This window comes from Phyllopteryx taeniolatus, chromosome 2 (genome assembly GCF_024500385.1).
Source record: "Phyllopteryx taeniolatus isolate TA_2022b chromosome 2, UOR_Ptae_1.2, whole genome shotgun sequence".
Lineage (NCBI taxonomy): Eukaryota > Metazoa > Chordata > Actinopteri > Syngnathiformes > Syngnathidae > Phyllopteryx > Phyllopteryx taeniolatus.
Window position 1 is genome coordinate 38,575,883 of NC_084503.1, and position 12,005 is coordinate 38,587,887.

General features: G+C 42.8%; 1 protein-coding gene across 1 annotated transcript; it reads right to left on the reverse strand.

Annotated features, from left to right (window-relative positions):
• Positions 1-421: 421 nt before the first annotated feature.
• cmtr2 (cap methyltransferase 2) lies at positions 422-9,825 on the reverse strand. Its single transcript, XM_061766132.1, has 3 exons — positions 9,575-9,825; positions 5,245-6,513; positions 422-3,386 (listed from the first exon to the last, which is right to left on the reverse strand). Exons 2-3 carry the CDS (start codon positions 6,502-6,504, stop codon positions 2,349-2,351), a joined length of 2,298 nt encoding a protein of 765 aa, XP_061622116.1. The 5' UTR covers positions 6,505-6,513; positions 9,575-9,825; the 3' UTR covers positions 422-2,348.
• Positions 9,826-12,005: the final 2,180 nt, after the last annotated feature.

Here is a 12,005-nt window from a genome sequence, read left to right on the forward strand (position 1 = left end):
CTGTAGCCGGGGATCGGATCGCCATGGTCCCTGCCTTCGGCCACCGCCCAGCTCACACTGCACCCGACCCCTATGGCCCCTCCCACAGGTGGTGAGCCCATGGGAAGGGGGACCCATGTTACCCTTTCGGGCTGTGCCCGGCCGGGCCCCATGGGTGCAGGCCCGGCCACCAGGCGCTCGCCTTCGAGCCCCACCTCCAGGCCTGGCTCCAGAGGGGGGCCCCGGTGACCCGCATTCGGGCAAGGGAAAACGTCTTCCTGACTTGTTTGTCATCATAGGAGTTTTTGGAGTTGTGCTTTGTCTGGTCCCTCACCTAAATTTCATTTAACCCATTTTTGACATACTGGTATTGAAGGCATATTTCAGGGATATTCATGGATTGTAGTACTCAACTACCAGCTCAAGTACCACCCCACTTCAGTTTCTTGTAAAATAATGATTTTTTTTTTTTTTTTTAATAATCCTAAAAACAGAAACAAACAACTCAATGACACAGGCTTTTCATGGGCCTGTGACAAACAGAACTGAAAATCAGTAAAATTCTGCTTTGTTAACACATTTGTTTTATTTAACTGATTTACATGTGCTGTCTCCAAATGAAAATAATAAAAAGACATTCAGTAGGTTATCACAGCAAGTGGATAGAAACAGGTAAATAAAAATAGAGTCTAATAATAGCCAATCCTCGCTCAAATGATAAAGTTTCATCAAGAAGAATAGGCATTTTGTAAATGTTAGAATAAATCAAACAAGCGTGCGCAGTGTCAAAATCCATACAAATACACCAATTGAAAAGCAGATTTGGAAATGGCGCACACACAAAAAAAGGAAGGCTGTCTGTGTAGGGTAAATGAATCTGGACGATCCCCAGTATCGGAAGATATCGTCAAAAAGGTTCGGGAAACATTTGTGCCAAGTCCCAGAAAGTCTGCAAGAAGAGCATCGATGGATATACACATTTCTCGTACGACACTGGCATGTGGTGAAGCCTTGTGAAATCGCTTATAAAATTAATTTAAATAAGTTTTGTTTGCCTAAGTAAGGCAGGTAGTTAATCAGATATTCAGATTTCGAATGATGTCAAATTTTGGGAACACCCAAAATATCGGATTATGGAAGAACCTCTAAAGTCGAATTCCACTGAGGTTATACAGTTTTGGAAATTGACCACAGTTTTTGGCAAAATAAGAAATAAAAAAGTTTGAACCACCATCACAAATGACGCCATACGAGATGTCACTGTACTTCCACAAACAATGGAACAACTTTGCTCGTTCTGTTTTGCTTTGTTTTTTGTGGAAGTTACGAAACGTAAACATACTAATTTAAAGTAGTGAACTTCCAGCATTAACTTAACTTGCTATATGTTTTAAGATTATCATAGCATACACATACAACGGCTAAGAATGTTTAAATGTTACTTAAAACAATATGTACAGTTCAAATTAGGTTGACGGTCCCCTATCACTGGGCCGCAGAGAGAGACTGAAGAAAAATAATTTCATTGATCAGAGTCGAAAATAGATTTGTGAAAATCAGGCGCAGCTGCACGTGCCTCTTGTCAAAAACGCTCGTCATGGTCACGTGATACAGGAAAAAAGTAAGCTAACAAGCTAGCGAGAATTTCATTACGGCGAGCTGGAGGGTAAAAGGCTGCATGGCGTGTGCCGGTGAACAACTGTGAGTGTGTGTCCGCCAGTGCACAGCAACTGAGTAACCCGCATTTTGTTGGATTAGTGGTTTGTTAAAAATCATTATAAGTACACAATTCTTTTCACAGATCATTTTACTAATATACAACTTTCAGGTTTATAAGGTTTTAACAAATGATAAAAAGTGTTGTTGTTTCTTTTATTCATCCTGTGTAAAATGTGGCAACATGCTGGCAAATGAGGCAGAGAAGCCATCAGAACTGCAGCAGCAGCACATAGGGACCAAACACAGGGCATCAAAAGACATGACATTGAGTTTTTTTAAATTACCCCAAGATGAGACCGGTTCGTTGACAGAAACAGGCGCAGGGCTCCCACTTATTACAACCACTGCATTCAGTTTAATGGTGAGTTGTATTTTTTAATTATTTGTTTTTATTTGTTCCTATGCCGGACCATCAAAATATTTGGTATAATAGGGTACTAGTTAGGGACTACAGCTGTAATGGATTGCGTTCGACTTTGGAGGTTCCACTGTATGTGGACTATGAAATAAACAAATTGGCAAACTAGGATCATGATAGCACCCCTACTCCCCCCCCAAAAAAGTACTGAGCAATGCTCAAAAATCTGCTTCCATATAAATAAAATAGTACAATGCTTTTTAAGGCGTTAGCTGGTATTGTCTCGCCTGTTCTATGCTTGCATGAGCAAATGCAGTCTGTGTCGCATAATTTCAGAGTTCATGGTCCGCAGGAATTCCGTCAATCCTCCATTGAGCAGTTCCTCCATGGGCACGAATTGTAGCACCTGTCTGTCACACTCCAACTGACATTTACCTGCATCTTCTCCTTTTAGCAGTTCGCCAATACAGTTCTGGACTTCTGTCAAGGCTGGGAGGATTCGGGCTGCAGCGTCGGGGCAAAAGCCGGCGCATACGAGCAGCGCTCCGACGCCGCCTTCGGGCGGCGGGCACCTGAACTTGATTGAGCGGAAACAAACGTGCAAGCAGAGCACAAGCGCAGCCGAGACACGGGTGAGTGCAGACGGCACGGGCAGCAAGAGGGCGTCCCCAGAAGTCAGGCTCCGCAGGGACAGCACGAGCCAGCCGACGAGCTGATGCTGGTACGGCGGCGCCGCGTCATGCAGCATCTCGCGGCCTCCTCGAGGATATGAACCATCTGAAGGAAACGTGAGAAGTAGCTCTTCAATTTTGCTCCCACAGGCGTCCCACTCTGAGCGGCTGCCGAACACCATACACTGCCTTGTCTTTTTCGTCCCGTTATTGTCGGTGCAAAGACTTGCCACGTCTGACAAGATGGAGGCGGCGCTAAAAATGTGGCATGAGTCACAGGAAGGCACTTGATTCAAGTCTGAGGCCAGCTGTGCTTCAGTCACATAGTCTAACAAGACTCCAGCACAGAATGGAGAGTTTCTGACCGCGGGCAGCGCTGCACCGACAATAACGTACCAGGAATCCACGTGACAGCCGGACAGAGGTCCCTGCAGCACGCAGGCCGTCTCGTCGGTCTCACAGCGGTGTTGCTGTACCCAGTCGGCATGGCAACCCCTCTCCACGCGCTGCTTCCAGCTCAGAGTCTGCAATTCCCTGCGCTCATTGAAGGAGCCTGCGGCTTGCTTCTTCGGCCCCAAAGGTCGGCCCACCGAGACGCGGCAGCAGGCGGGGCTGACGGCGTTACGGGAGATCCATTGACTCCGAGGGAGGAATGTCACCTGAGCACAGAGACACTTGGACACTCAGCGAGAGTGAACCCTGACACCTACTGTATGGCGAATAGAAAAGCATTCTTCCTGTTGTATGTGCCTATTAATGTGTTTTTAAAGACTGCAAGTAGAGTAGTATTAAAAGTATCCTCATCGGTTGTGACTTTTTTACAAGGAGCCCAAACTCTAGACCACAATCATCATTAAAAACTTATCTTGTCGTAAGCTTATATTAAATATACCCCTTTTGAGCTTTTTAACATATGTACAGCAAATCTCTATCAGAGTTAATCCTTTTGATACTCATTTAACAATAAAATAATATTGAGGTTTTGCGGTTAGAGCAGAAGTGAGATGCTATACTTCGTTTCAATTACATAGGTAAATTTGGGATACATTGTACTTGCCAGAGGAGTTTATATTTTTACTTACGTATTTGTGTTAAGAAATGCTACTTTTACTCCGTTACATTGAGCTACCTTAGACTCACAACATTATCTAAAGGTATTAATCAATCAATTAATTAATCTTAAAAAAAGTATTGGCATTACCACATTACTGGTAACCTTTTATTGCTCAGTGACTGTGATTTTGTTTTTATGTTTCAAAAGTATTCTCTGTCAATTGACTGTCTGTTGTCGTACTAGAGCGGCTCCAACTACCGGAGACAAATTCCTTGTGTGTTTTTGACATACTTGGCAAATAAAGATGATTCTGATTCTTGCGCGATGCCTTTCGTTTTTTACAGGAAGAATTATTACATTACATTACATTTTCAGAGATAATTATTACATGAATCCCTTTCCCATCCATCCATCCATTTTCTGAGCCGCTTCTCCTCACTAGGGTCGCGGGCGTGCTGGAGCCTATCCCAGCTGTCATCGGGCAGGAGGCGGGGTTGCCAGCCAATCGCAGGGCACATAGAAACAAACACTCACAGTCATGCCTACGGGCAATTTAGAGTCTCCAATGCATGTTTTTGGGATGTGGGAGGAAACCGGAGTGCCCGGAGAAAACCCACGCAGGCACGGGGAGAACATGCAAACTCCACACAGGCGGGGACGGGGATTGAACCCCGCACCTCAGAACTGTGAGGCTGACACTCTAACCAGTCGGCCACCGTGCCGCTCAGTGCAAGTCATCGGAGTAAACTCAGGTAATGACAAAATAATTTCCATTGTTAATTATGTTGTGCAAGATTGGCTCATGCGGTGATGCAAGGTACATCAACATACATTGGTGCTGAGCTGTGTCGGCGGCCCAGAATTTTAGCTCACTGGTAGCGCTCTGCGCTCTCAAACCGGAGACATGGTCGCGGCCCCCACCACCCCAAAAAAGGTAGATCGCGGGAGGTTGGTTGCTTGAAAAGTAGATCTTGGGGCAAAAAAGTTTCGGCACCCCTGGTTTAGAGTAGTGAAACAGATGTCAGTATTACTGATAAATATGAGTGAATCCACCTGTCGAAATTTAATATAATCAAATTATAAATAGTTATATCACATTCTGTGCCTTGTGACCCTATTGTGTTGCACATATGTAAACAAAAAAGTTAATTTAAACCCATTTGTTGTGGCTGAATTTGTGATTGTATGTTATTTTTAAAAAATTGCTAATTTCATAAAGTGGTATTGTTGGCCAATATTTGTATTTGCATCCTGCTATTTTATGTTCATGCGCTATTCAAAAACTAAATAAATCAGAAGTTACCATTTTTTCACTGAATACTGAAGTAATTATTTAGAGGACTACATTTTACTTTTACTTGAGTCATATCATTCTAAAGTAGCAGTACTATTACTTGAGTACAATTTTTGGCTACTCTACCTACAGTACCTCGGATATTAAGTAAAATAATGTGACTTCCTACCTGGAAACGTTGCAGGTAGTCCTGAGCCGTACAATCCCTGATGTAGTCAAGCCTCTCCCGGTGCTCAGCACTCATTCCTTCAAACAAGCTCAAGTTTTCTGTGATGGTCTCCACCTGCAGAGAGTGAAAGTACGTGCACATCTCTTCATGCTGTGTGAGGAACGAGGCTGGGATCGAGGATTCTGGGAAAAGCGCTTCTCTCTCCGCCAGATGTGCGCCGTAATTTCGAATGAGCTTGGAGAGCAGAGGCCTCACAGCCTCCTTGCGGTCGTAGCCGAGACACACGACATAAACTTCGGAATTGCCAGCCTTGCTGGTGGCAGGTTTGAAGACGCTGACGGAGCCAAAGCAGCAGTTGAGCAGGTAGAGCAAACAGACAGAGGAGTGTTCGTACAGAGTGAACATTTTGAGCACAAAGGAGCCTCCGGGGCTCAGAAGCAACAGCGCGGCGGTCACCTCGCAGTAATGCAGCGGCGTCACCAGCGCCTCCTGCTCATTGGGGTTCTCCTGACAATCAAAACTCCCATCTGCCGTCACCAGATCGACTCGACGCATGTTTGCCACGAACGTCTGCAGCTCCAGTAGGTGCTTTTGGAGCATGATGTCGCCAGTGTTGTCTGACCCAAAAAACCACCACGGCAGAGTATTGGCGATTAACCGATCATCTGCAATGGTGGCGCCTCCTGCGTTGGCCTCGTGGTAGGGGTTGAGCGTGTTGGCGGCCCAGCTCCAGTCGCAGTAGCGTGTGCGCTCACTCGTTTTGACATAGTGGTTCAGAGCGCTGATGAAAGCCCCAGGCGCTTCACACAGGTGAACCGTGTTGAGCTCCCCGGAGTAAAGCGCCTCCTCAGGAAGAAGCCTGAACGTTCCCAGGATCTCATAGAACTTGCACCACGCCTGCGTGCATATTTCCGCATTGGCAGCGGAGCGCACCGTGGCGATGACCTTCCCCGCCCGGTTAGTGGAGTTGGTGTGCTCATGCCACACTTCGATGTTCTTATCACTGAGCTGGTTCTTCACGGCGTTCAGGGACACCTTCAGGGCCTGAAGGTGGCGGTTTTGCACTTTCGCATGATATCTAAAAGCGACAGTCGCATTAGGGCTGCACCACTCGTCATTGGACGGGTTGATGTAGGTTCTCGATTTACTGAATAGATCTTTAATTTCAGTCAGTGCGTCACCATCACAAGCTGCAACGCTGTTCACTTGCTGCTGCTGCTGCCTGCAGACTTTCTTCCTGGTGCCATTGATCGAGTTCATCCTCCTCACCTGCTTGGAACACTGTGTTTGTTAGAGTGACACACTTACATACAGTGAATATAAAAAGTCTACACACCCCTTTTCAAATGTCAGGTTTTTGTGACAAAAAAAAAAAGAAAAAAGAGAGACCAAGATAAATTATTTCTAAATTTCCAATGTAATCAAGGTTATACTTTTTGGCCATAATTCCAAAACGTATATTTGGAAAGAAGTTTAACCTTGGTTTCATTGGATCACAACATCTCCCAGACTTGTGGGAAAGTGTGTTATGGGCCGATGAAACCAAAGTTGAACTTTTTGTCCATAATTTCAAAAGATATGTTTGGCGTAACACAACACTGCTCATCACTAAAAGAACACTACACCTACAGTGAAGCATCATACTTTGGGCTTTTCTTTTTTCTTCAGTTGGAATTGGGGCCGTAGACAAGGTAGAAAGAATTATCAACAGTTCTAAATAGCATTCAGTGTTGGGGGGGAGAAAATTAGGTTTCTGTTAGAAAGCAAAATAACGTCAGAAAAAAGCTTACTAGAACATCTGCACTTTATTTGGGGTTCATGAGAGGCACTTTAAATGGTGGCAGGTCTGTGCTGACTACCATTTAACATGCGTTTGAATGTGATTAATTGATTGTGAAGACAGCCCACATACCAGTTATAAGAGGGTGTGCAGATTTGTGCAAATACATTATTTCTGTTGTTTATTTTTACTTCACCTCATGAAAAGATTTTACAAAACAAAATACAATTGATTTGTATAGTTTATAGGTCACATTAATGGTGGAAATATTTTGAAGTGATTTATCTTGGTGTCAAAATTTCTTTTTGAATCACAAACACTAGCATTTGAACAGGCTTGTGTAGACGTTTTATATCTACTGTCCAGTTTAGTTATTGCTAGGTGGGTCAAAAGTGCTCACACTGTACTAAAGCAGAATTACGGATAGTTGTGTTAAAATAACTGATCGAACTCTAGAGGTGCAACGATTAATCGATTATTTGACGAGCAATAGAATATCAAATTTATCTATAATTGATTAAACAGTAAACTCTCAGTAAATAATAATTATGTATTATATTTATTATAGGCCGGCACGATGATCGACTGGTTAGCACATCTGCCTCACTGATCTGGGGACTGGGGTTCAAATCCCGGCCCCGCCTGTGTGGAGTTTGCATGTTCAAAGTACACGTATCTGTCTTCAAATGTAGGGAATCAAAGTTTAAAATGTCAGAAAAATAAGTACAGATACCTGAACATTTTATTTAAGTACAGTTGTTAAGTATTTGTACTTTGTCACTTCCCACCACTGGTTATTATCAATTTCACCAGAGTGCTTAGCGTTCACCTGCTTGCGTAGAATGCTTGGGAATCGGAGTCAATGGTGCTTTTTACAGGGAAATACACCAACGGGACTCGTCATTTTTCATAGCATGCATGACTGGGCTGTGAATTACTATGGCAGCTCATTCTCATTGAGGTGCCTTCAAACACACTGCCACTCCTGTAGATACGTTCCTTACAATTGGACATCCATCCATCCATTTTCTGTAGCGCTTTATCCTCACTAGGGTCACGGGCGTGCTGGAGCCTATCCCAGCTATTTTCGGGCATGCCCCCATATTTAAAATACCAAATTCCTTTTGAGCATCCCTATAATCACTTGTCCCTCCCTCTTGATGACCAATTCAATTTACATACTTCGTCAAATACAAAAGGTGAAAGAGGTTTTAAAATTACCTTTTTTTGGGTAGGTTTTTCTTGATGCATCTGTCTTGTATTTGTTGAAACAGTTTGTTTAACCACAGAAATATTTTAAATAGATGTATTTGTGCTCTGAAGTTGTCTCGCCACCCTGTTACTAAAACTTTTTGCCATTTACAGGAAGAGGAAAAAGGTGAGCCACATGACTCAGCAGGGATGACATCAAGCTAATTGCTCTGATCATGGGTAGACTAGGCAAGTGCTCTCATATTCAGCTGGAGTGTGTCACTCCAACGCGACTCTGTTTCTATTAGTAGCATAAAAAACATGCATCAAAGTTTTTTGTTTTTTTTTATACACACAGCTAACATGTACTCTTAAGCCAAAACTCTTAACATCAGCAGAGAGGCGCCACCACACCCATGACCTGCGGTTTAGAAAATAAATGAATGGATGGATGGATGATTTACAACCCTGTTAGTGCAATTAGATTAATACTCAAATCAAATGAGTATTCAAATAAAATTTACTTTAATAAGTGACTTTCAGCTTTTCCCTGTCAGGGATCGCCACAGTAAGTCACTTGCATAATTTGTTCGGCAAAGTTTTTACACTGTCCCTTCTTGACACAACCCACCCAGGCTTGGGACTGACAGTGGCTGGGAATTGGTGCAATGACCAGGAATCGAACCCACACCGTCTGCCTGAAGGGCAGCAGCATGTACCACAATGAGCAGTGCCAGATAGATACATTTAAAAGGATTTATTCACAATTTTATAAGTATATGTTCTTAGGTGTCTGAGTAGATGAAACAGGGTTGGTCCAAATCCAGGAAAAAACAAATGACAAATAAAACATCTTATGAAAAGTGTAGAGTTGGTGGTTGAGCTCGATTAATCTAATTTGTTTTTCTCTAAACTATGTGGAAAAAAATATAAAATAAATGGTCCGTTTCGCAAAATATGTTGGTGCCTGAATTGGCCTTTCAATTCTGAATTTGTATTTTCTGCTGTGACTCAATGGTTGATGTCAAAATGAAACCCCAGTCATTATAACTGCCTAGTACTGAGCAAGTTAATTTATATGACCACCATAAATAAGATATAAAAGGTGAAAATATCAGGTAATGTTAGCTTGGACTTCCAAATGTTTGTTCGTATCGAATAAGTTCTACTACAGGTGCTACTAATCACTAGTCGTCTTTTGAGACAAACAAAACGGAGACAACGTTTAAAAAGTGACCTAAACAACCGATTCTGGATAGTCTAACCGTCTAATATAAATAAATGTTTTCAGTGCAATGTTTTTTCCCAACACGTACACTATGCAACAATGTAAACAGTCACAAGGTGTTCAAAACTCACCGGACTAATACGCCATCCGCAGGACAGACCCGGAAGACACGCAGTCACGTGATCATGAGACCTACACTGCGCATGCGTGCCGACGATGTGCTGTGGGTGTGTTTACGTCAGCGCGCTTAGAGGCCCAGTAACTGACGTGCCTACATAGCGGCCATGTTGGGAAGGTCGTCGTTCCCATACAAGCCAATATATGGATATTGAAATGAAGTCATGACTTGGTCATTTATCAACCGATTTTCATGAGATATCCATCCATCCATCCATCCATCCATTTTCTACCGCTTATCCGAGGTCGGGTCGCGGGGGCAGTAGCTTTAGCAGGGACGCCTCGACTTCCCTCTCCCCAGCAACTGCAGACGCTGCACCGATCCGCCTGTCGATCTCCCGTTCCATTCTTCCCTCACTCGTGAACAAGACTTCATCAGATATGCTTTTTATCAATGCCAAAGCGTGTGCTATGAATAAGAAATATTTTGAAAAAAAAATCTAAAAAATATTTTTACCCGTGAAAGGTCACTCGCAGTTCCTTTGTCGTAATTTTATGGATGCAGCTCAATGTGCCGGCATTTTGGTCTTTTTTGATTTATTAATTAATTTTTTCCTTGCCGCCCACTCTGCGGCATGACTGGCATGGTGCATGACTTGGCCATGGGGAGGCGGGAGGGAGGGGGGGGGGGGGCAGTATTATACAGATATGGAAACAAACGAAGGACAGTTTTACAACTACTGTAACTCAGTAAGATGCATATTTGTCGTTTTTTGCAGAGGACAAAGAATATATGCCTGTGAATATTGTTACATTATCTGTCTACATTTGTTGCTGCACCATTTGAGTTAAAATATCAATTGCTTGAAGCGTTGTAACACAGCCACATAGATGCTATTCGTTGGCCCATCTATGGCATTTCCCATTAAGCATTAGCATTAAGCAAGTGGACTTTAATGCAAAGTAATGTGGCTCTTTAAAATATACAAGATGTTTTATACTTAGTTTGAGAGTTAACTTTAACTGGGAGTGACATTGATTGATTATTGATGCAAATCTGGGCTGCGTCCTTCCTGTGCGGAGTTCATATGTTTTCTCATATGTTAGCTGGGAGAGGCTGCAACTCACCTGTGACCCTAATTAGGGCAAGTACAAACAGATGAATGATTAATTAATTTATTCACCTATTTGAACATCATTGATAAATCAGAATCAGAATCTGAATCAGAATCATCTTTATTTGCCAAGTAAGTCCAAAACACACAAGGAATTTGTCTCCGGTAGTTGACAATCTTAAAAGGTCCTCATGAGACAAGTCAAATAGAAGGTCAATGTTGTTCATAATATTAAATGCTGTATACTGTATGCAACACATTGCATTTTGTAATTTTTGTAATATTTGATTGCAGTTTAAAAGGTATAACCCTCTGAAGTACATTTAAAAAATATATCCATCCATCCATCCATCCATCCATTTTCTGAGCCGCTTCTCCTCACTAGGGTCGCGGGCGTGCTGGAGCCTATCCCAGCTGTCATCGGGCAGGAGGCGGGGTACACCCTGAACTGGTTGCCAGCCAATCGCAGGGCACATAGGAACAAACAACCATTCGCACTCACAGTCATGCCTACGGGCAATTTAGAGTCTCCAATTCATGCATGTTTTTGGGATGTGGGAGGAAACCGGAGTGCCCGGAGAAAACCCACGCAGGCACGGGGAGAACATGCAAACTCCACACAGGCGGGGCCGGGGATTGAACCCAGGTCCTCAGAACTGTGAGGCTGACGCTCTAACCAGTCGGCCACCGTGCCGCCTTAAAAAAAATATATATACATTAATTAAAGTTGACATTTTCATGTTAGTGTTGCATTTTAGTTGCAAGATACAATTAAGCTTATTGAACCAGATCCACAAGAACACTTTTACGCACAATTACAAAATGAATTATCAGACATCTGCTTGCTTATAGCTTTTTAAATATGCCCCTAGTCATTTGTCTTCAGAGCTTCACTGATTTAGAGATTCATTAACATAAATCGTGAATGCACTGCGATGTGAAGTCACTTTGACAAATCACATTGTTTACAATGTCAGACAGGCAAATACGTTGTGGTGTATTTAAGATGTCTTTATGAAAATTTCGAAATCAATAATTTATGATATATATGATATATCTTTACAGACTACAAACTGGTCTGTATAAGCATGTTATATAATTAGTTGAGCTTTCTGACATGTGAGCTGATGCAAACTGACTTTTGCGATATAGTGTAGCAGAAAATGAGCATTATGGGTATTTATTTTCTATGCTTCAGGGCTATTTCCTATAGTTATATATACATACGGCGTGCTGCATGTGGGTAAATTAGGTTTTGATAAGAGATGGGGGACTTGCGGGCTTAAAGCAAAAGCAGGACACCCACAGAGGGAGCCTTATTCATAAATAA

What these genes read in the sequence shown, in the direction of transcription:
- cmtr2 (XM_061766132.1), bottom strand. Translation starts at nt 6,504, where the DNA reads ATGAACTCGATCAATGGCACCAGGAAGAAAGTCTGCAGGCAGCAGCAG. An exon ending in ACTACCTGCAACGTTTCCAG is followed by an intron (nt 3,387 to 5,244) that starts GTAGGAAGTCAC and finishes CTCTGTGCTCAG; the next exon opens with GTGACATTCCTCCCTCGGAG.